This window comes from Perognathus longimembris, chromosome 28 (genome assembly GCF_023159225.1).
Source record: "Perognathus longimembris pacificus isolate PPM17 chromosome 28, ASM2315922v1, whole genome shotgun sequence".
Lineage (NCBI taxonomy): Eukaryota > Metazoa > Chordata > Mammalia > Rodentia > Heteromyidae > Perognathus > Perognathus longimembris.
In genome coordinates this window covers 72,406,704-72,430,144 of record NC_063188.1, presented here as the reverse complement: position 1 = coordinate 72,430,144, position 23,441 = coordinate 72,406,704, and the positions used below count along the sequence as shown (strand labels likewise).

General features: G+C 39.8%; 1 protein-coding gene across 1 annotated transcript in view; it reads left to right on the top strand.

Moving 5' to 3' along the window:
- The window catches only part of Wnk3 (WNK lysine deficient protein kinase 3), a 135,275-nt gene that overhangs the window by 32,344 nt on the left and 79,490 nt on the right, over positions 1–23,441 (top strand). Inside the window, exons 3-7 of the mRNA XM_048336374.1 lie at positions 9,726–9,898; positions 12,036–12,256; positions 13,211–13,368; positions 17,837–17,925; positions 19,812–20,031. Of these exons, the coding sequence (XP_048192331.1) occupies positions 9,777–9,898; positions 12,036–12,256; positions 13,211–13,368; positions 17,837–17,925; positions 19,812–20,031 (810 nt within the window). The 5' untranslated portion in view covers positions 9,726–9,776. The remainder of the gene's footprint in view (positions 1–9,725; positions 9,899–12,035; positions 12,257–13,210; positions 13,369–17,836; positions 17,926–19,811; positions 20,032–23,441) is intronic.

The window sequence follows — 23,441 nt, the reverse complement described above, 5'->3', positions numbered from 1 at the left end:
TCCATCCATGGTCTTACATGTGTCTTTTTCAACCAATTGAAGTTTTTCAGTCTGTTATTTTATAACTAGTTCATCAATTTGAGTTTGTCTATGTTTTCTCATGATTAGAGTTAGACTGAACTTTTGGCAAAAATATGTGCACAATTGCTGATATTTATTATGGTAATAATAATTTTGGTAGCCTTCAATGTCCAGAAGTGGTCAGACACATGGGGAAATTGAATTCTTTAAAATTTTTTTTTGGTCATGGGGTTTGAACTCAGTACTGGGTGCTGTCCCTGAGCTCTTTTGCTCAAGGCTAGTGCTTTACCACTTGAGCCACAAAGCCACTTCCAGTTGCCAGTGGTTAATTGGAGATAAGATTCTCATGGATTTTCCTGCCTGGGCTGGCTTTGAACCACGTTCTCAGATCTCAGCCTTCTGAGTAGCTAGGACTGTAGGTGGGAGCCATAGCACCCAGCTTCTTTTTTATTTTGAAAATTATCTTTAAGTAGTTATACAAAGGGGTTTCAATTCACATATTAGTTTATAAGTACAATTCACCTGATCAATGTCACTTCTTCCTTTGTGGAGGAGATTGACTTCTAAATGTAGGACACACAAGCTTATTGATTTAGAATGAGGACTATTGCCTTAGGTATAACACTCTATGTGATTTGTAGGCTAGATAAATGAGAAGCTAACGTCTAATAGTAAAGTGGTATGGTGAATGTAGTAAGAACAAAAACCTAGATATTCCTACATGTGCTCCTACAAAGGCGATAGACTGACCAAATGACGTGGATACTCATGTCACTTTCGGATGAGGGCAAGCTCTTTGTTCAGTGGTTTTGGAAGACAGCTGCACTGGTTCTGCATGTTGATTCTCCTTTTTGGTGCTAGAGATCAAATCCAGGACTTCCCATGTGCTAAACAAGTGCTCTACCACTATAGTCCTAGTTTCTCTCTTCTCTTCTCTCTCTCTCTCTCTCTCTCTCTCTCTCTCTCTCTCTCTCTCTCTCTCTCTCTCTCTCTCTCCTCTCTGTGTGTGCTTAATCTCAGGGTCTGGACACTGTTCCTGAGCTTTTTTGCTCAAGGCTATCATTCTACCACTTGTGTTGCAGCTCTACTTCCAGCTATTTTGTGGTTAATTGAAATGTCTCATGGACTTTCCTGTTTGGGATGGCTTGGAACCATGATCCTAGGATCTCAGCTTTCTGAGTAGCTAGGATTATAGGCAGGGGCCACCAGCACCCTGCTAGCCCTAACTCTTTTTTTTATTATTAAATTTTATGGACAAGGTGATGTGCAAAGGGGATACAGTTACATGATAAGGTAGTGAGTACATTTCTTGTCATATTTGTTACACCTTCATTTTTCTTTCCCTTCCCTAGTTCAGGTAAGCATATATACAATATCCAGTGTACCAAAATCATATACAGTAACTACGTAGGGTACACCAAAGGAAATTCACCTAGAACATTAAACGTAACTACAACAATAGAATCCTCCTGTGTCCTTCTCTTGGAGTTCTTTTTGCTTATCCTCGTTTTATATAATCATGTGTACATAGCTATTGAGCTATTGTGATCCACTGATATGTCTATCCTAGACCATTTTGTATTTGTTTAGTAGTTGTTTGGTTTTAGATGCATAATGTAAAGTCGCTGATCCAAACATGTGGAAATACCATTTGAAAAAAGAAGTTTGTTATTTTGTAGACCTGGTCTCTACTGTTTAGCCCTAACTCTTTGATAAATATTTTTTGACCACCACTTATGGATACTCTTATTTAATCATTGTTATTTCAAAGCCTTAATGTACTAATGTGGCTATACTATGACTATTATATCCTGGTTTCTTGTGATTCTTTGATGTCACCATTTAAGAATTATTACCCTAGTGTGTGTCTAACTTTAGTTCTACATTATGCCATTTTCCTGCAGAAATTGGTTTGGGAGTAAGGTATCTGGAGAGACAAAGTGATAGATTAGAAAGTGCTTAGGATTCATGGTTGAATGTATCAGGTTTCTAGTGTTGCATCTACCACTTAGGTACCTTGGACAAGCCAAGTAATACAACATTTTGGATCCTTAGTAATAACATATTGGGAATTGTGTATCTACTACTTAGCTTACGAAATAAAATATTGAGGATTAGAGATCATGCATGTTAAGCACATGACATGTTTGAGTGCTCAATAAGTGGTAATGATAAAATACTGAGCAACCTTATGTTCATCAAGATTATTATTAATAGTTGGGCACTGGTGGCTCATACCTGTAATCCTAGCTACTCAGGAGGCAGAGATCTGAGGATCATATTTGAAAGCCAGCCCAGGTAGGAAAGCCTGTGAGACTAATATCTCCAATTAACTACCCAAAGAGCTGGAAGTAGAGCAGTGGCTCATGTGGTAGAGTACTAATCTTGAGCAAAAAAGCTCAGGGACACTACCCAAACCATGAGGTCAAGCCCCAAGACAGACACACACACACACACACACACACTATTTGTTAATAGAGTGCTTTGTGATTTCAGCATCATTTCAAAGCTTTTGTGTTATTCATCCTTACTTGAGCAAATTATTTTATAATATAGCTTTCTTTTTCTCGTAACAATGCTAGGCTTAAACTCAGGGCCATTTGCTCTCACTTGGCTTTCTTGCTCACAGCTAGTTCTCTGCCACTTGATTCACATCTCTAGTCTGGCATTTTTCTCGTTATTTGGAGATGTAGCCTTGCAGACATGAACCTCTAAGTCTCAGTCTCTTGATTAGCTAGGATTTTACAGGTGTGAGGCACTGGTGCCTGTCATAATATAGCTTCTATAGCATTAGTTCTTTTTTCTTTCACATTTGTAGAAACAAATTCATGCAGCCTCTGACCTAGTTCATTGTTGGTTTTTACATTAACAGACATTGCTGATAAGGCCATAATTTACTTTTTAGACATGAAATGTTTCTTATCTTGAACAAATACATATGCCTGAATAAATACATATAGTCATGTAGATATTATGTCATGTCTCAGGAAAGGTTTTGTGTACACGTTTACTATTCCACATATTAAAATAGATTAAATGTTTAGCTAGCGTTTATAAATGGACATTATTTCTTCTTAAAGTAGTGTGGAGTAGCAGAAATCTATTTGGTATATTTGTATTTAATATCTGTCAGACATACAGATTAAGGTTTATGACACTGAGCTTCTGTTTCATGGTTTTTTGTTGGTGATCTTACCTTGTTGAGAAAGCAAGACATAGGGATCATCACTTTCATAGTCTAGAACTTTTATAGCTTCTGACTATGTCAACTCCATTAGGTAACACTGCTCTCTAGTTTGCTTTGTGTGGCTTATCTTTCTTGCATAAGAACGCTCATGGATGATATATGAAAGTCATTCTGTCTAAGTAGTTATCATTACTATAATATTGTGTATGGCTCTCTGTGTGTGTGATTAAAAGAGGATTGCAATTATAGCTGAAAGCTCTACTCGTAAGTATCTCCCTCTGGATTTTCATGCTAGTTTAACAGGCTTACTTTCCACTCCCTGAATTAGAGGTAGAGTTTTAATGGTCTTGGCTCTACCTTTTTAGTGGACTTAATATCCAGCAATATGTCTACGGAGGCAGTTGTAACTTTGTTAAGTTGTTTACTCCTAATGCTGACTACTTTTGATCTGTAGGATCAAAGGATGAGGTAGCATAGTTTGACAAAGGAAAACCTTATGTTCTACTAATTTAATCAGGAACCTTAAAGATTTATTCATTCTTCAGAGTAGATCTGCTGATCTATCAGATGTGGATGACATCTGCCTAATTATAGGGGCATTTAGGATTTATTAGTCATCTTAGGTAAGGCAGGAAAGCATAAACATTTTGCTTGTTTCCAGGTGCCTTTTAGAGTTTGCATTACCTTTTTTTTTTTTTTCCAGTCCTGGGCCTTGGACTCAGGGCCTGAGCACTGTCCCTGGCTTCTTTTTGCTCAAGGCTAGCACTCTGCCACTTGAGCGACAGCACCTCTTCTGGTCATTTTCTATATATGTGGTGTTGGGGAATCGAACCCAGGGCTTCATGTATGCGAGGCGAGCACTCTTGCCACTGGGCCATATTCCCAGCCCCTACCTTTTTTCTTTGAATCCCTTAACCCACCCTTCCTTCCTTCCTTCCTTCCTTCCTTCCTTCCTTCCTTCCTTCCTTCCTTCCTTCCTTCCTTCCTTCCTTCCTTCCTTCCTCCCTCCCTTCCTCCCTCCCTCCCTCCCTCCCTCCCTCCCTCCCTCCCTCCCTCTCTCTTTCTTCTTTCTTTCTTTCCGTCTGTCTTCCATTCTCTCTCTCTCCCTCTCTCCCTCTCTCTCTCTCTCTCTCTCTCTCTCTCTCTCTCTCTCTCTGTGTGTGTGTGTGATTCTCTCTTTTTTGTTCATCATGGGGCTTGAGCTGGGACCTGGGTGCTGTCCCTGTGTTCTTCTGCACAAGGCTAGTGCTCTACCACTTGGAGCTACAGAACCACGTCAATGACCTTTTCTTTTCTTTTTTTTTTTTTTTGTTTGTTTTTTTTTGGCCAGTCCTGGGCCTTGGACTCAGGGCCTGAGCACTGTCCCTGGCTTCTTCCCGCTCAAGGCTAGCACTCTGCCACTTGAGCCACAGCGCCGCTTCTGGCCGTTTTCTGTATATGTGGTGCTGGGGAATCGAACCTAGGGCCTCGTGTATCCGAGGCAGGCACTCTTGCCACTAGGCTATATCCCCAGCCCTTGACCTTTTCTTTAAAATATCTTTTTGTTAAAAAAAAAAAGTACATTTCTGGGCTGGAATGTGGCTTAGCTGTAGAGTGTTTGCCTAGCATGCATGAAGCCCTGGGTTCGATTCCTCAGCAGAAAAAGCCGGAAGTGGCGCTGTGGCTCAAGTGTTAGAGTCCTAACCTTGAGCTGAAGAGCTCAGGGACAGCGCTCAAGCCCAGAGTTCAGGCTCCATGACCAACCAGAAAAAAATGATACTGATGGCTTACAACTTGTAATTTTAGCTGCTCAGGAGGCTGAGACATGGAGGATTGCAGTTCAAAGCCAACCAGCTAGAAACAAAAATTCTGGATTGGAGGTGTGGCTTAGTGGTGGAATGCCAGCTGTGATCAAGAAAGCCAAACAAACCTTCTCTACCCTGAATCCTTATTTTAAAAACTAAGAAAAAAAAAAAGAAAGTCAAGCAAGAGCTTGAGGCCATGAATTCAAGCCCTGTCACTGGCACACACATTTCTTTGTTGTTGTTGACTGTGGGACTTGAACTTGAGGCTTGTGCACTGTACCTTTTGCCCAAGGCTATCATTCTGTCACTTTGAGCTACAGTGCCACTTGTGATTTTTGAGTAATTATATACAGAGTTTCACGGGGACTTTTCTGCCCCATCTGGCTTTGAACCATGATCCTCAGAATCTAGCCTCCTGAGTAGCTAGGTTTACATGCATGAGCTCCCAAGTGCCCAGCTTCATTGTTTAATTTTTATACATGAATGTAAAGTGCCTTTATTATATTCACCCTCATTCACCCTATCTGTTTACTCTTCCCCCTGACACTTATACCCATCTCCCAAGAGAACTCTTAGGAATATATCCAACGGAGTATAAATCTTTCTTTACAAGAAAGATATGTACATATCTATGTATATTCCAGCACTGTTTACAATACTCAAATGTGGAATCAGCTGAGTTGCCTGACAACCCTTGAATAAACAAGGCATGATATGTATATATTATGGGATACTTTATAGCCATAAAGAAAAATGAACTTATATTATTTTCAGGAAAATGGACAGAACTGATCATCCTGTTGAGATAAGCCAATCTCAAAATACAAAATATTTCATGTTTTTGCTCATTTGTGGAAGCCAGATGTAAAAGACATACATAATCACAGTTGTATATGCGTGTGTATACATATACATATAAACACATATACAGAACATGATTTTAACTGTGGGTCTGTTTGGTGGATGAGGGAGATAAGTGTAGGGAAGAGAATAATAGAAGATGAATAGTACTGAACTATATATATTTATGTGTGAAAATGGCATTGAAAGCTGTTGGGCATTAATAGGATGGAAGGGACAGGAATCGTAAGAACATGATATGTGCATGTATGAAATACCATGGTGGAACCACCAGGTACAGTTTTATTTCTTATTTTAAAAAATTGTGCTTATGTACTAGGGTTTGAATTCAGGGCCTTGCACTCTTGCTTATTTTTTTGCTCAAGGCAGATGTTGTACCACTTGAGTCATACCTCTACTTCTTGCTTTTTTTGGTCAGTCCTGGAGCTTGAACTCAGGCCTGGGTGCTGTCCCTGAGCTCTTCAGCTCAAGGCTAGTTAGTGCTCTACCACTTTGAACCACAGCACTACTTCCAGTGTTTTAGTGGATAATTGGAGGTAAGAGTCTCATGGACATTACTGTCTGGGCTGGCTTTGAACTTCGATCCTCAGATCTCAGCCTCCTGAGTAGCTAGGATTACAGGCATGAGCCATCAGTGCCTGGCTATTTTCAGTTCTTTTGGTTATATACTTAGAAATAGAAATGTAGGCGCCTATGGTAATTCTATGTTAATATTTTGAGTAACTGGTATACTTTGCACACTAATTATACCATTTTACATTTCTGCTGGCAGTGTAGTTTTTTCAGTTTTCTCATACCATTGCCAACTCAGTTAATTAATTAATCAGCCATTGTAATGAGTATTTCATAGTGTCTCATTCTTTGATTAGTCATATCCCTAATGACTAGTAATGTTGAATATCTTTTATGGAAGTTACAAATCTCAGATCAAGGTCTGGCACGGTCACTGCTTGGCTTGGTGGTGTAGAAATGTTTCTTCTTACAAGCGTACTAAATCATAATGAATTACGGCCACACTCATATGATGTTATTTAACTTCAACTACCTCTATAAAGGCGCTATGTCCAAATTCAGTTAGATTGGCAATTGGGGTTTTAACATGTAAATATTAGGGCCTGGGACAGGCACAAACTTTCCATCTATAACATAGGAAGTCCTGTTGACTATCATGTCTACTACTAATTCCTCAACTGTGAGTAGTCCTGGAAGCCTGGTAGACTGATTCATTTTTAATCTAGAAAGTAGGAACTAAGAGAGGAAGGGAGAGAGGGAAAGAGATTTTACAGTTTAAGTAGATAGGAAGCAAAGAAACTTCTTGATGTCTAATAACATGTTAGCACAGAGTTGACTATATTGGAAGAGTGTCTATTCTTTGATCACTTATAATATTGTCATTACATAAGGCAGTCTTTTGTCCCTCTTAGTAAATCAAGGGGACCCATAAAGGGCAATTGAGCATGAGGAAGAGATAGTCACTTTTTTTTTTTTGCCAGTCCTGGGCCTTGGACTGAGGGCCTAAGTACTATCCCTGTCTTCTTTTTGCTCAAGGCTAGCACTCTGCCACTTGAGCCACAGCACCACTTCTGGCCATTTTCTATATATGTTGGTGCTGGGGAAGCGAACCCAGGGCTTCGTGTATACGAGGCAAGCACTCTTGCCACTAGGCCATATTCCCAGCCCCTCATTAATATTTTTATTTATTTTTTTTTGGCCAGTCCTGGGCCTTGGACTCAGGGCCTGAGCACTGTCCCTGGCTTCTTCCCGCTCAAGGCTAGCACTCTGCCACTTGAGCCACAGCGCCACTTCTGGCCGTTTTCTGTATATGTGGTGCTGGGGAATCGAACCTAGGGCCTCATGTATCCGAGGCAGGCACTCTTGCCACTAGGCTATATCCCCAGCCCACTCATTAATATTTTTAATTATGTACTTATTTTCGGTGAATGGGGGCTTCTTACTAGGGGCTTACTCAGGAGGCTGAGGTCTGAGGATCACAGTTTGAAGCTAGCTCTGGCATGAAGGTCTATGAGGCTCTTATCTCCAATTAATCACCAAAAAGCCAGAAATGGAACTGTGGCTAAGGTGATAGAGCACTAGCCTTGAGCAAAAAAAGCTCAGGGACAATGCCCAGGGCCTTGAGTTCAAGCCCCAGGACTGGCACAGAAAGAAGTGCTAAAAGGACCATGGATGTAGTTTAATGGTAGAACACTTAAACACTGCCTAGTGTGTAAAAGTCCCTGGTTTATATCCCCATCGCCTCAAAACAAAACAAAACAAACCACTTAAGTAAAGACTGCAGTTACAAAGGGACTAAATGCAGGGAATATGTCATGGTATTATATTATTTTAGCAAGATGTGAGGGAGTAGCAGTTATATAGGAATGTACTATGTGGGTTTGATTAAGTCTTCTACATGTCTCATTTATACATAAATAAATATATATGTATGTATATATATATATATATATTTTTTTTTTTGCCAGTCCTGGGCCTTGGACTCAGGGCCTGAGCACTGACCCTGGCTTCTTTTTGCTCAAGGCTAGCACTCTGTCACTTGAGCCACAGCGCCACTTCTGGTCGTTTTCTGTATATGTGGTGCTGGGGAATCGAACCCAGGGCTTCATGTATACGAGGCAAGCACTCTTGCCACTAGGCCATATTCCCAGCCCCTCATTAATATTTTTAATTATGTACTTATTTTTGGTGAGTGGGGGCTTCTTACTAGGGAGAACAAATGGATGATTTGCTTACTTATGAGAAATATGTTTTTGCTTTTGAGTATCAGTAAAAGTGTAAAGTTCATCAGAAATGAAACCTGCCACATGGTTCAGGCGGAGAAGAGTTTGTTGGGGGAAGAGCAAACTGCCAGCTGGCACAAGATGGAGGCATGGGGAGACAGAGGGAAAGGAAGAGGAGAAAGAGGAGACTCGTGTTGAGCCAGATTATATAGGAAAGGTGGGAGCTATGGCCAGGTGGATTAGATGTGACCTCAGAGAAGGAGGAGATAACTCCCTCCAGGTGTGCCAGTTACCTAGGTAACGCAGGTACTGGGCACAGACTTAAACAGGTGTGGGGGGGCATCTACATGGAGCCCTCCGGGGTGGACCTTACAAAAAGGAGATAAACCACTTAGTAAAAGGGAAACAATAGCCAAATGTCATGACTCAGGCCTATAGTCTCAGGTTTGTGTGAAATGGTGATCAGGAGGGTCTTATTTTGAGTCAGTCTGTGCAAAAAGTTAGCAAAACCTCCATCTCAATGTATGACCCAAGTTTGAAGGTGCATACTTGCCATTCTAGCTCCAAGGGAGGCTTAAATAGGATTGCCATCCTGGCTGGCCTGGGATAAAACAGGAGACTATGTTTGAAACCTAACTAATGGCTGGGGCCATGACCCTCCTCCTTCTGATACCCCATATCCAACAGAAGCTATTGATGTGTTTTTTTTTTTTATTTGTTTTGTTTTTGTTGCCAGTCCTGGGGCTTGGACTCAGGGCCTGAGCACTGTCCCTTGCTTCCTTTTGCTCAAGGCTAGCACTCTGCCACTTTAGCCACAGCACCACTTCTGGCCGTTTTCTAAATATGTGGTGCTGAGGAATTGAACCCAGGGCTTCATGTATACGAGGCCAGCACTTTACAACTAGGCCATATTCCCAGCCCCTATTGATGAGTTATGTAGGTGAGTTTATAACATATTATAAAATTATTGCTTTGCCTCATTGGGTGAGTTAAAGGTTATCAGTGATTATATAGATTTTGAGAAAAGAAATGGAAAGTAGGAAGACATATGTACATAGAATAAAGCATGCTAAAGCTATTAGACTTGTGCATGAAAATTTCTGTGACTTTAATTTGGAGTTTGTTCTTACATTTCAGGACCGGAAGTTAACCAAAGCTGAGCAACAAAGGTTTAAGGAAGAAGCAGAGATGCTGAAAGGTCTACAACATCCAAATATAGTTCGATTTTATGATTCCTGGGAATCAATATTGAAAGGAAAGAAATGTATTGTTTTAGTGACTGAACTAATGACATCAGGAACCTTAAAGACGTAAGTTGACTCTGGTTGTGCCAATCAAGTTTTATATGAAATAATCTTCAACAGTCATAAATGTGGCTTATAAATGAGGTAACTTTTGGGGACAGGTGCTAGTGGCTCACGCCTGTAATCCTAGCTGGTCAGGAGTCTGAGATCTGAAGATCTTGGCTCAAAGCCAGTGTGGGTGGGAAGGTTGATGAGACTCTTATCTCAAATTAAGCACCAAAACTACTGAAAGTGGAGGTGTGGTTCAAGTGGTGGAGCCCTAACCTTTAGCAAAAGAGCTCAGGTGAAGCCCCAGGAAAAAGGGCACAAAAAGCAAAGGGACAATGTAACTTTTTGTGGTAGTACAGAAGTTGAAACACAGAGCCTTGTGCTCCATACTCAGAAACGCTACCTCTTGAGTCACACCTCTAGCCCTATAAAATATTACTTGATTAAAAAATTTAGAGTTTGTTTCAGAGCAGATTAAAAGGTAGGGTGTTAATGATGTTTGCAGTGCTGAGGAATTAATTTTTTTTGTCGGTCGTGGGGCTTGGACTCTGGGCCTGAGTGGCCCTTGAGCTCTTCAGCTCAAGTCTAGTGCTCTACCACTTTGAGCCACAGCGCACTTCCAGTTTTCTGGTGATTAATTGGAGATAAGAATCTCAAAGACTTTCCTGCCCAAGCTGGTGCTGAACTGTGACTGAGGAATTAATATTTTGAAAACGTCATGGAATTTTACAATTAAACCATTATACAGACAATATTGTAAAATTATTGTAAAAAAATTATAAAATAAAATGATTAGGAGTTTATCCAAATTTATAGTCCTAGGCAGCAATAAATACTAATTATGGAGCGGGATGCCAGTGGCTCACCCCTGTAATTCTAGCTACTCAAGAGGCTGAGATCTAAGGATCTTGATTCAATGCCAGCCCCAGCAACAAAGCCCATGAGATTTCTCACCAGTTAACTACCCCAAAAGTGGCAGGAAATGGAGTTGTGGTGCCTCAAGTGGGAGAGTACTAGCTTTGAGCAGAAAAGCTCAGGGACAGTGAATACACACACACACACACACACACACACACACACACACACACACAATACTAATTATGTTCTTTTGTTTCTAATTATGACTTCTCATTTGCTAGTATAATCTACTGTGCATAATTAAATGTGGAATATATTTTTACTAGAACTTTTACACTAAAATATGTAAAATTATGATCATATCCCGTGGTGACTGTATAATTATTAGGAAGTAGAGAAAGTTTTTTGGTGGTGCTAGACCATTTCATGCCTATGTTATAAAAGACATAATATATCAACATCTCAGGGGTTGTGGTTATAGCTCAAGGCCTCAGTCTTGTTTTACAAGTGCTCTATCACTTGAGCCATAACTACAGTCCTTTTTTCTTTAGTTATTTTTTTCAGATAGGGTCTTGTGGCTTTTCCTGCACTACCATTGGCCTGTGATCCTTCACCTATACCTCCTACCTAGCTGGGACTTCACCACTCATGGCTTGACTTTTGAGAAGGTTTTAGTCTTGCTAATGATTTGCCCAGATATACCTCAAACTTGTGGTCCTCCTGGTATCTGGGATTATAGGAGTGAGTCACCACACCCTATCTTCTTTCTTTCTCTCTCTCTAGTGTGTGTGTGTGTGTGTGTGTCTGTCTGTCTGTCTGTCTGTCTGTCTTTGTGTCTTTTTGACTGACAGTTTTGGGCTTTCACTTTTTTTTCCATTCAAGGCTAGTGATCTACCTACCAACTGAACCACAGCTCCACTTCCATCTTTCTGCTGATTAATTGGAGAGAAAAATCTCATGAATTTTATTGCCCTGGCTGGCTTTGAACCTTGATTCTCAAATCTTAGCCTCCCAAGTAGCTAAGATTCTAGTTGTAAACCAGTAGTATTTGGCTTTCATATATTTTTATTGAAGGTCTGGGGTGTAAATATAGAGGAGTTGAGCCTCACAGTTACTGAAAGTTTGGAAATTTCATCTTAAGAATGTTGTCTTTGATTTAAATTGCTTTTTCCATACCAGGTAATAGAAAACAACCCAAGGATAACAATCATAGTACATAAATGTTGATCTCACTTATGTGGTCATATAGTTACCTGGATGTATTTGTTCATGCCTGATCTTTTATCTCTTTGTATAGGTACTTAAAACGATTTAAAGTCATGAAACCAAAGGTCTTAAGGAGCTGGTGCAGACAAATTTTAAAGGGGCTGCAGTTCTTGCACACGAGGACTCCTCCTATTATCCATCGAGATCTGAAGTGTGACAACATTTTCATCACAGGACCCACTGGATCTGTGAAGATCGGTGATCTCGGATTGGCCACCCTAATGCGTACATCATTTGCTAAAAGTGTCATTGGTGATTAATATTTAACAGTTTACTGATTGGGTGTTAGAGATAGTTCTCAATTGTATAGGTCTAGAACAGAGGTGAGTCAACTCTGGCTCATGGTCCAAATTTGGTCCGCTGCTTATTTTTATGAATCAAGTTTTACTGAAAGACAACTACACCCATTCATTTACAGGTTGTCTGTAGCTGTTTATCCAGTATAGAAGTAAATAGTTGCATAGTCCATATGGACTGCAAAGTCTAAAGTATTTACTATCTGGTCCTTCACAAAAAAATTGTACTATACCAATCACTGGTCTTGCTTGTGAATTTGTTTTGAAATAGCTATTATATGTTCATTTATTTTATGGACTATACTATATTTTGTGGGATAAATGTCTGGATTATTGAACCGTTCTGATGATTTAAGGAAGTTTACTAAATTAATACAGGGAAATTTGAACCAAGGATAGAAATAAAATCAGATTTGAAAAATCATAACCTAACCTTGAGTATTAGAAATTATGTATAATTTTTTTGCCAGTCCTGGGACTTAGGACTCAGGGCCTGAGCAGTATCCCTGGCTTCTTTCTGTTCAAGGCTAGTACTCTACCTCTTGAGCCACAGTGCCACTTTTGGCCTTTTCTGTTTATGTGGTACTGAGGAATTGATCCCAGGGCTTCATGCATGCTATGCAAGCACTCTACCACTAAGCCACATTCCCAGCCCTTGAAATTGCATTTTATCAATATGGAAAAGTAAGGAGATTCTTTAGATGTTTTGTATAAATAATATAACTTTTATACTTATGAGCTTGCCTTGGGGAACAGAAATTAGCATAGTTAATTTTGTTTAAATTTAATTTTATTGTCAAGGTGATGTACAGAGGGGTTACAGTTACAAACATAGGGTAGTGACAATTTTTATGGGAAAGTAAATGATGATAATATTTCTTTTTAAAAATGTGGTTGTGGTATATTGTAGGAACTCCAGAGTTTATGGCTCCAGAGATGTATGAAGAACACTACGATGAATCTGTAGATGTCTATGCTTTTGGCATGTGCATGCTGGAAATGGCTACTTCAGAGTACCCTTACTCTGAGTGCCAGAATGCAGCTCAAATATATCGTAAAGTAACCAGTGTAGGTATAACTTTATTATTTTACTTCACAAATTGCTACATTTTAGGTTGAAGTTGGTAAACCTGATTTAGTCTAATGTAATTTGGGGCTAGTTGTGTGACCCAGTGATAGAGTGTTTGCTGAGTACGTTTAAGGCCTCTATTTAAAATTACATAATTTATATTTCATAATAGTTGTAATAATTTACATTTCCTCTAACAGTGTACAAGGGTTCCTCTTTCTTTTGTTTTCCTTTTTATTTTTTTATTTTTGTTAGTGCTGGGTCCTGAACTCTGTGCCTAGGCATTTTCCCTGAGCTTCTTTTGCGCAAGGCAAGCACTTTACCACTAAGCCACATTCCCAGCCCTCCTCTTTGTAGCTATATATGCTCTACTATCAGGCAATATCCCCAGTCAGAGGTTCCCTTTTCTTTCTTTTTTCTTTATTTTTGCCGGCCCAGGCCTTGGACTCTGGGCCTTAACACTATCCCTGAGCTCCTTATGGCTTTTTCTGTGATTAATTAGAGATAAGAGTCTCACAGACTTCCTGTTTGGGCTGGCTTTGAACCACAATCCTCAGATCTCAGCCTCCTGAGATGCTAGGATTACAGATGTGAGCCAAGGGCACCTGGCCAAAGGTTCCCTTTTCTGTACATCCTTATTAACATTTACCTTTCATCTTTTTGATAATAGACATTATAAAAGGTATGTTTTTAAATGTATGTTGTGTTCTACATGGTTTAATCTTTGTATTCCTACAAAGATAAGTGCAATCTTTAGTGTTTATTTTTTCTCAGTTGTGAGGCTTGAACTCAGCCCTTGGGCACTGTCCTTGAGCTCTTTTGGTCTGCTAGTGCTCTACCACTTTGAGCCACATCTCCACTTCCAGTTTTTGAGTGATTAATTGGAGATAGAGTCTCATGGGAACATTTCTGCCCAGGCTGTCTTTGAACTGTGATCCTCAGGTCTCAGCCTCCTAAGTAGCTAGGATTACAGGCATGAGCTACTGGTGCCCAGCAATCTTCAGTTTTTAGATGATGGAAATAAAAGCCAGATGTTATGACTTGTCTACCTTCCCACCACTATTGATACTGATGGTTTGGACCCCATGTCTTGATGACTCTAGAGGTTTGTATAGGTAAACTATAAAATATAAGACCTGGGCTGGGAAAATGGCTTAGTGGTATATTCCTTGCCTTGCGTGCACGAAGCCCTGGGTTCGATTCCTTAGCACCATATAAACAGAAAAAGCCAGAAGTGATGCTGTGGCTCAAGTGGTAGTGTTAGCCTTGAGCAAAAAGAAGTCAGGCCCACTGCTTAGGCCCTGAGTCCAAGCCCCAGGACTGGCAAAAACAAACAAACATAAAAAAAGATATAAGACCTAAATCCAGAATCCAGCCATTCCATAGGACAAATGCCATAGATTTTCCAACAAATTAATTTCATGATAAAAGGGAGAAGAATGTTGTACTAGTAAATGTTATTATTGTTATTATTTTTTGCCAGTCTTGTGGCTTGAACTCAGGGCCCTAGCACTGTCCCTGGCTTCCTTTTGCTCAAGGCTAGCACTCTGCCTCTTGAGCCACAGTGCCACTTCCAGCTTTTTCTGTATATGTGGTGCTGATGAATTGAACCCAGGGCTTCATGCATGCTAGGCAAGCACTCTACCGTTAAGTCACATTCCCAGCCCCTCTGCTAGTAAATGTTTAACACCAAATTCACTTATGGAAAAGAAAATACCAGTTTCTAGTATTTGCTGAGTTTTGTACTGTAAATGCTCCTATCATTGCTGATTTCAGATTACCAGTATGACCTCCCTGAATACTACGTTGGGAAGAAATATACAGTGACAGTCATTGTTTGGTATTTCCACCACATATATGCAATAGCCATAAACCTCAAATGTGTAAAGATGCAGTCATTCTATCAATTGACCGCACTACCAGCCCTTTTTTGCATTGAGATAGGTTCTTGTTTTCTGCTCAGGTCAAGCCAGGACTGTGATCCTCCTATTTGTGTTTCTCTTTGTCCCTGGGATGACAGGTGTGCAGCATTATGTCTATCCATTGACTGAGATGGAATCTTGTGGACTATGCCCAAGCTGGCTTTAAACCACAATTTTCTGATTCCAACTCCCAAGTAGTTAATATTACAGGTTTGAGCCACTGTGTCTGGCTTAATAACATGAGTTCCCTTTTTAAATTGAGTTTAAGTTACTATGTATATTTCACAGTACACATTTAAACCTTCACAATGGTGAAAATCATCATTCTACTCTAAAAGCTTACGAACTCTATGAACTTTAACAATAAAAGCATTTCTTCCAGATCGGGTGATATGTACATTTCTTTCCTTTTGTTTAGTATCATCTGTTCCCTCTTTCTCTCTCATTCTCTCCTTCCTGTCACTGCCCATGAGTTGCTTAATTCACTTTCATCAATGTCCGATGTATCTGTTAGGTCCCTCTGCTGTATTCTTTCTTCACCCACTTTGCACTCATTCTCTGCCCTCCTCCCAACTTCCCTCAGATGTGCACATGTGTACCCAATATATGATGTAAGGAATATAGAGTCATCTAAAAATAATAGGACAATTTCAGAAGAGGACCTTTGTTTCCTTATCTGTGGGCTTCTTTTCAGTCTGTAAATTATTTTATGTAAGAGGTGCTTGTGTCTTGCTATTTGGTGCTATTTTTCTCCCAAGGCTGTCCTCCTTTGGTCTCACTGTATATTGACATCTTGAGTCCTGTTTACTTTGTCATATATCGTTGTGTTTTAAATCTAACACCTGCATACCAGGGAGACTATGCACTGTTTGTTTCTCTGTTCTTGGCTTATCTCGCTCAACACGCTTTGTTCTAGTTCCATCCATTTCCCAGCAAATGCCATTAGTTTATCCTTTCTAATGGCATTATAAAAATTCCTTTGTATATAGGTCCTGCATTTTTTAATCCATTCATCTGTAGTGGGGCACCTGGGTTGTTTCCATATCTTGGCTATTGTGAATAGTGCAGTAGTGAACGTGAAGGTGTAGGTGTCCTTGTCATATCCTGGTTCCTGTTGCTCAGGTTAGATGCTTAGGGAGTGGTATGGCTGGGTCGTAGGGTATGTCTATGTTTAGTTTTTTGAGGAACCTCTAGACATAACGTGAGTTCTTTAATAAAAGAAAGGAAAAAAAGAGAAGGTCCTGGCTGGGTACCAGTGGCTCATGATTATCATCCTAGCTACTGAGGAGGCTGAGATCTGAAGATTATGGTTCAATGCCAGTTTGGGTTGGATAGTCTCCAACTAACCAGCAAAAGCCAGAAGTAGAGGTATGGATCAACTGGTAGAGCACCAGCCTTCCATGAAAAAAATCTAAAGGACAGTATCCAGACCATGAGTTAAAGTCAGTACCAACCAGCAAACAGAAAGGTCCTCATATGATGCCCTATATATACTTTAAAATATTACAGGATGTGAAAGATGTGAGGGTAGATAGCTGAAACAAGGTTCACAACAATGATTGCTGTTGAAAGTAGTCATGGTTATATGGGATTTATTACACTATTTTTTTAGTATGTTTCAAAGTTTCTATAAGAGGCAAAAAAGCTAGAATGTTTTTATTTCATTTTTGCTTTTGATTTAGAGAGTCATAAGTACAAGTCTATTATATTTGATTTGTAAGTTACAGTACACCAACTGTTTTCATTTAAGAAAGACAGTCTGGAACATGGGTAAAAGCTCAGTGGAAAGGTTACAGAGGGTATAGTGTTGTGTACCTGTATAATCTCAGTGATTTAGGGGGTGTCTGAGAAGGAGGATTTGGAGTTTGAGGCAAGCCCAGGCACCCTGTCTCCAAGCAAACAAGTCATTTTTTCCTATTGAAAAACCTAACTGTTATACTGTATGTATATTTCAGGATTCTACATTTTCCCATAGTTTATATTATAGTATCAGCGTTGTCTATATTATTAGGATTGTTTTTGTCCCATTATTTGCACACAAATAAAATATAATGTTTAAATTTGCCTTTGTTGGGAGATTTAGATATTTCCGAAGATCAGCATCTTTTTTTTTTTTTTTGGCCAGTCCTGGGCCTTGGACTCAGGGCCTGAGCACCATCCCTGGCTTCTTCCTGCTCAAGGCTAGCACTCTGCCACCTGAGCCACAGCGCCCCTTCTGGCCGTTTTTTCCATATATGTGGTGCTGGGGAACTGAGAGCTTCATGTGTAGGAGGCAAGCACTCTTGCCACTAGGCCATATTCCCAGCCCCGAGCAGCATCTTTTTTGAGGAGCTTATATGTATTTATCTTGTTTAATACTTGAATGTAGTTTAATGGTAAAAATGTTTAGCTGGAAGTGTGGGACAGTAGTAGAGGGCCTGCCTAGCAAGGGCGAGTCTCTTGAGTTCAAACTCCAGTACGACCCTGCCAAAAATGTTTAACTGTTATGGTGACTTGGGCTTTCAAAGGCTTTATTAATGATAAGAAATCATTTTTCCTCTCCTAGGGTATAAAACCAGCCAGCTTCAACAAAGTCACTGATCCTGAAGTGAAAGAAATAATTGAAGGATGTATTCGTCAAAACAAATCTGAAAGGTAGGTGTAGTGAATGGAAATGATGTAACTTAATGGTTGCATTTTTCTCTTACTTTGTACTGAGTCATTTTTTGACCTCATGCTTTTCATTTGTAATGAGTTTAACCTTTGAGTAGAAGCCAAACTGTGTAGAGTGTGCATATTGATTACTGGTTTAGAAATACTGGTGTGGTTTTTTTTCTTTTCAGTACTAGGGATTGAACCCAGGGGTTCTTACATGTTGGGCAAGTGCTCTCCAGTTTGAACAAGGCCCACAGTCATGTTGGCCATTTTTAGACTTTGATATCATATGCTGAATTATCCTTGAAATGACATTGGGGATGTCTTTCTATATGTGTGTTGTGACAAACTTGCATGATCATTAGCTATCAGTTTACTAGTTAACTGGCCCTCACAAGTTAGCAAATAGCTGAGACTAAACCTATATATTTATTTGATCATATATCCCTGTGTCAACAACAATGGGAAGCTAAGATGTTTATTTTTGTTCAAAAAGTATTATTGGGGCTGGGAATATGGCCTAGTGGCAAGAGTGCTTGCCTCATATAGATGAAGCCCTGGGTTTGATTCCTCAGCACCACACATATAGAAAAGGACAGAAGTGGCGCTGTGACTCAGGTAGCAGAGTGCTAGCCTTGAGCAAAAAGAAGCCAGGGACAGTGCTCAGGCCCTGAGTCCAAGGCCCAGGACTGGCAAAAAAAAAGTATTATTGTAGGTTTATTTCTATACAATTTGTTTTTCTATGAAATCTTTTTAGTGTTAATTTTGACTTCCCTTTAATTTGAACCTTGGACAATTACTGAAAAACTGGTAGGTTCATCTTTTGTTTTTTTTTACCTCCACATTAATGATGATTAATAAAGGTGATCTATCCTTTATAGAATATTTCCATGAATATTTCATTGACACTCCCTGTTTTGTTTTGTTTTGTTTTTTGCCAGTTCTGGGGCTTGGTCTCAGGGCCTGGGCACTGTCCTTGAACTTCTTTTGCTCAAGGCTAGCACTCTACTACTTGAGCCACAGCACCACTCCCAGATTTTTTGTTTATGTGGTACTGAGGAATTAAACCCAGGGCTTCATGCATACTAGGCATGCACTCTACCACTAAGCCACATTCCCAGCCCTTTGTTTGTTTGTTTTTTTGCCAGTCCTAGGCCCTGAAATCTGGGCTTGGGTGCTATCCCTGGGCTCCTTTTGCTCAAAGCTAGAGCCACAGTACCACTTCTGGCTTTTTCTGTGATTAATTGGAGATAAGAGTTTCACAGACTTTCTTGTCCAGGCTGGCTTTGAGCCAGGATCCTCAGATCTCAGCCTTCTGAGGGGTTGTGGGTGTACCCATGCATGCATGCATGTACCCATTCCTGGGGCTCAATAATTGTTCAATTATATGAATATGCTATATTTTATTTATACATTCATTTGTTAATAGACATTTAGGTTATTTTTCCCTTCTGATTACTGTGTATAGTGCTCTATAAATGTTAATATATGGCTAAGTTCCTGGCGTCAGATCTTTCAAATATGTACCCAAGAATGGAATTGCTAGATTCTATGACAATTTTATGTTTAACTATTTGAAGAAGCACTGAACTTCTTTTACTGCAGCTACAACATTTTATATATGAAATCTGTATTTTTTTCTTTTTTTTCCCCTAGTGGTACTGGAGTTTGAACTCAGGTCTTCATGCTTATTAGGCAGGCACTACATCTCAGCCCATCTTGCCTCAATTATTTGTAAGCAATTATTTGTAAGATAAGGTTTCACTTTTTGCCTGGGCTGCCTTCAAAAAATGATCTTCCTGAGTAGCTAGGGTTTAATATTTATTAAATGATTTTAATCTTATGATTAGAAGAACTGATAACAAGATGTGTGCTTTGTTTATTAGGTTATCTATCAGGGATCTTTTAAACCATGCATTTTTTGCTGAAGACACAGGACTGAGGGTGGAGTTAGCAGAGGAAGATGATTGCTCCAATTCATCTCTAGCTCTAAGACTATGGGTTGAAGATCCTAAGAAATTGAAAGGAAAACACAAAGATAATGAAGCTATTGAATTCAGCTTCAATTTGGAAACAGATACACCTGAGGAAGTAGCGTATGAGATGGTAAGTACATCTTACTACTATTGGCCTTGTTTCTTGTGGTATCAGGGCTGATTCCTTTCTCCTTCTCACTCTTTCTCCTTTTTTCTTTTGTTTATTTTTTGGCCAGTCTTGGAGCTTGAACTCAAGGCCCAGACAGTGTCCCTGAAGTTTCTTTTTTTTTTCTAAAAATATTTATTTATTTATTTATTTATTGTCAAAGTGATGTACAGAGGGTTTACAGTTTCATACATAAGGCAATGAGTACATTTCTTATCAAACTTGTTACCTCCTCCCTCATTTTCTCCCGCTTTCCCCTCTCCCCAGTTCTCTCCCCCACCAGTTGTACAGTTGGTTTAAATCATATAGTTTTGGAAGTATTGCTGTTGCATTGATTCTTCTTTTACCCTTTGTCACTCCATTTTGATATTCCTCTTTCCTTCCCTAGTTCCAATAAATGTACATACAATACCCAGGGTACCAAAATCAGTTACGGTGACATCAGGGGTAAAACCATGAGGAAGAAAGACAAAAGAAAAAGGCAGAATTTCATGTGGTACATTGAAAATAACAACAATAAGCCACTTATTTCCATAACCTGGAGTTAATTTCGCTTAGCATCATTTTATGTGTTCATATGTACATAGCTATTGAACTATTGTAATCTTCTGCTACTTCTATCCTAGACATGTACTAATTATTACCAATGAGGGAAACCATAGAGTCTATGTTTCTTTGGTCTGGCTCACTTCACGTAGTATGATTATTTTTCCCTAAGTCTTTCCATTTCCTTATGAATGGGGCAGTGCCATTCTTTCTGATGGAAGCATAGAATTCCATTGTGTATATGTACTGCATTTTCTTGATCCACTCATCTACTGAGGGGCATCTGGATTGGTTTCATATTTTAGCGATGGTAAATTGTACTGTGATGAACATGGTTATGTTGGTAGCTTTAGTGTGGTCTTGCTTGTAATCCTTTGGGTAAATGCCCTAAAGTGGGGATTCTGGGTTATAGGGGAGCTCTATGTTTAGCCTTTTGAGGAACCTCCACACTACTTTCCAGAGTGGTTGAACAAATTTACACTCCCACCAACAGTGTAGCAGGGTTCCCTTTTGGCCACATCCCCGCCAGCATCTGTTGTTATTAATTGTTATTAGTTTTCTTGATAATGGCCATTCTTACTGGGGTGAGGTAGAATCAAAGGCCCAGAAAAACACAACAAATCAAAGAAAGGTTGGACAAATGGGACTGCATCAAACTGCAGAGCTCCTGCATGGCAAAGGACATAGCTAGCAAGATAAATAGAAAGCCCTCAGATTGGGAGAAGATCTTTACTGGCCATACAACAGACAAGGGCCTCATATCTAAAATATACTTAGAACTCAAAAAATTAAGTTCTCCCCAAACAAATCCTCAAAGAAACAACTGGCCTCTTTTTTTTTTTTTTTTTTTTTTTGGCCAGTCCTAGGCCGTGAACTCAGGGCCTGAGCACTGTCCCTGGCTTCTTTTATGCTCAAGGCTAGCACTCTGCCACTTGAGCCACAGCGCCACTTCTGGCCATTTTCTGTATACATGGTGCTGAGGAATCGAACCCAGGGCCTCATGTATACGAGGCAAGCACTCTTGCCACTAGGCCATATCCCCAGCCCCAACAACTGGCCTCTTAATAAAGGGGCTAAAGACTTAAAGAGAGACTTCTGTGAAGAGGAAATGAGAATGCCTAAAAGGCACATGAAGTACTTAACATCACTGGCCATAAAAGAAATGCAAATCAAAACAACATTGAGATTCTACTTCACCCCAGTAAGAAAACTAGTAACAACAGATGCTGGCTGGGATGTGGCCAAAAAGGAACTCTACTACGCTGTTGGTGGGAGTGTAAATTTGTCCCTGAACTAAAATTTTTGCTCAAGTGCTCTACTACTTGAGCCACAGTGCCACTCCCTGCCTGTTCTGTTTATGTGGTACTGAGGAATCGAACCCAGGCCTTTATGCATGCTAGGCAAGCACTCGACCCACGAAACCACATTCCCAGCCAATTGGAGGCAGTTGTTTACCCTTTCTCCCTACTCCTTTTTTTAACCTTATAGTTTACCAAAGTGTAATACATTGTTTCATTTTGAAAACCTAACATAAAGCACATATCTGTTGTTTACCCAAGGGGGAAATATTGGGTGATTAGGTTAAGAGTTCCAGAGAAGAATAAGATGCCCCCAGTCTCTGTGTTATTGTCTGGTTTCAGCTTTTCTAAGAGTGTGCAACAGCTTCTGGGGAAATTAAAGCCTAAGGTCATGAGTGAGTTTAGGGGAAATAGCCCATGACTGGCCATCAAGGAGTAGAAATTAGTAGTCTGCTGACCATATGGTTGGATGGGGAACAGTGTGTGTTTGTGGGGGGTGGGTATTCTGATATTTTTGTTTCTAATCTGTCCATACTCAGCCCCCACCCTCAGTAGCTCACAGAAAGTAAGTACTGAGGGGTAAAATGCCTGTTCACACCTGCTGCGACAGCTGTAGCCCTGGTGGGAGGGGTAGGCAGGAGCTGAAGCAAAACCAGCTGGGTCCTGATGGAGCTGCTTTTCCTCTTCTGAGTTTAAAGACAGGTGGGACTTGACAAAAAGACATTTGGATACTGGAGATGATAGCCCTTAACATGACTGCCATTCTAGTCACACTATTTTAATCTAGAATTATTATCTTATATGTTTAATGTGTAATTATGACGTGGGCATTTTATTTAATGTTTTTCTAGACATCTCTTTGTCTTACACCTATATTGGGTTTTATGTTTCCTAAACTCTGTCTCTTTCTCTTTTCTGACTTAGCCTTTTTTTAGTGCACACTTTCTATTGCATCTTTTTAATTTTATTGTTATTTTTGCTGTTATTGTGTGTGTGTGTGTGTGTGTGTGTGTGTGTGTGTGTGTGTGTGTGTGTGTGTTGGTCCTGGATGTCAGTACCTGCTGGGGTTGAACTTGGGGCCTGGGCACTGTCACTGGGACTTATCTCTCAAGGCTAGCTCTCTACCATTTGATCCACAGTTTCATTTCACGCTTTTGGGTGGTTGATTGGAAATAAGAGTCTCACAAACTTTCCTTCTTTGGGTGGCTTCAAACCTCAATCTTCAGATCTCAGCTTCCTGAATAGCTAGGATTACAGGCATGAGCCACTGGTGCTTGGGTTGTTACAGTTGTTATTACTTAGTGCTAGGACTTGAACTTAGGTGTCCTCTTGCTACACAAGCATTCTATCACTTGAACCATGCCTTCAGTCCTCTATATGTTACATATTTTGTATTATTTTCATTTTTTTCATGAACATAGTGTTTCAGAATGAGTAAAAACAAAGTAAAATGACTTCAATGAAAAATCTATAAGATTAAAAAGAAATAAAATACTTTTTCTATCCTACCAATATTCTGAGATAGAAAAT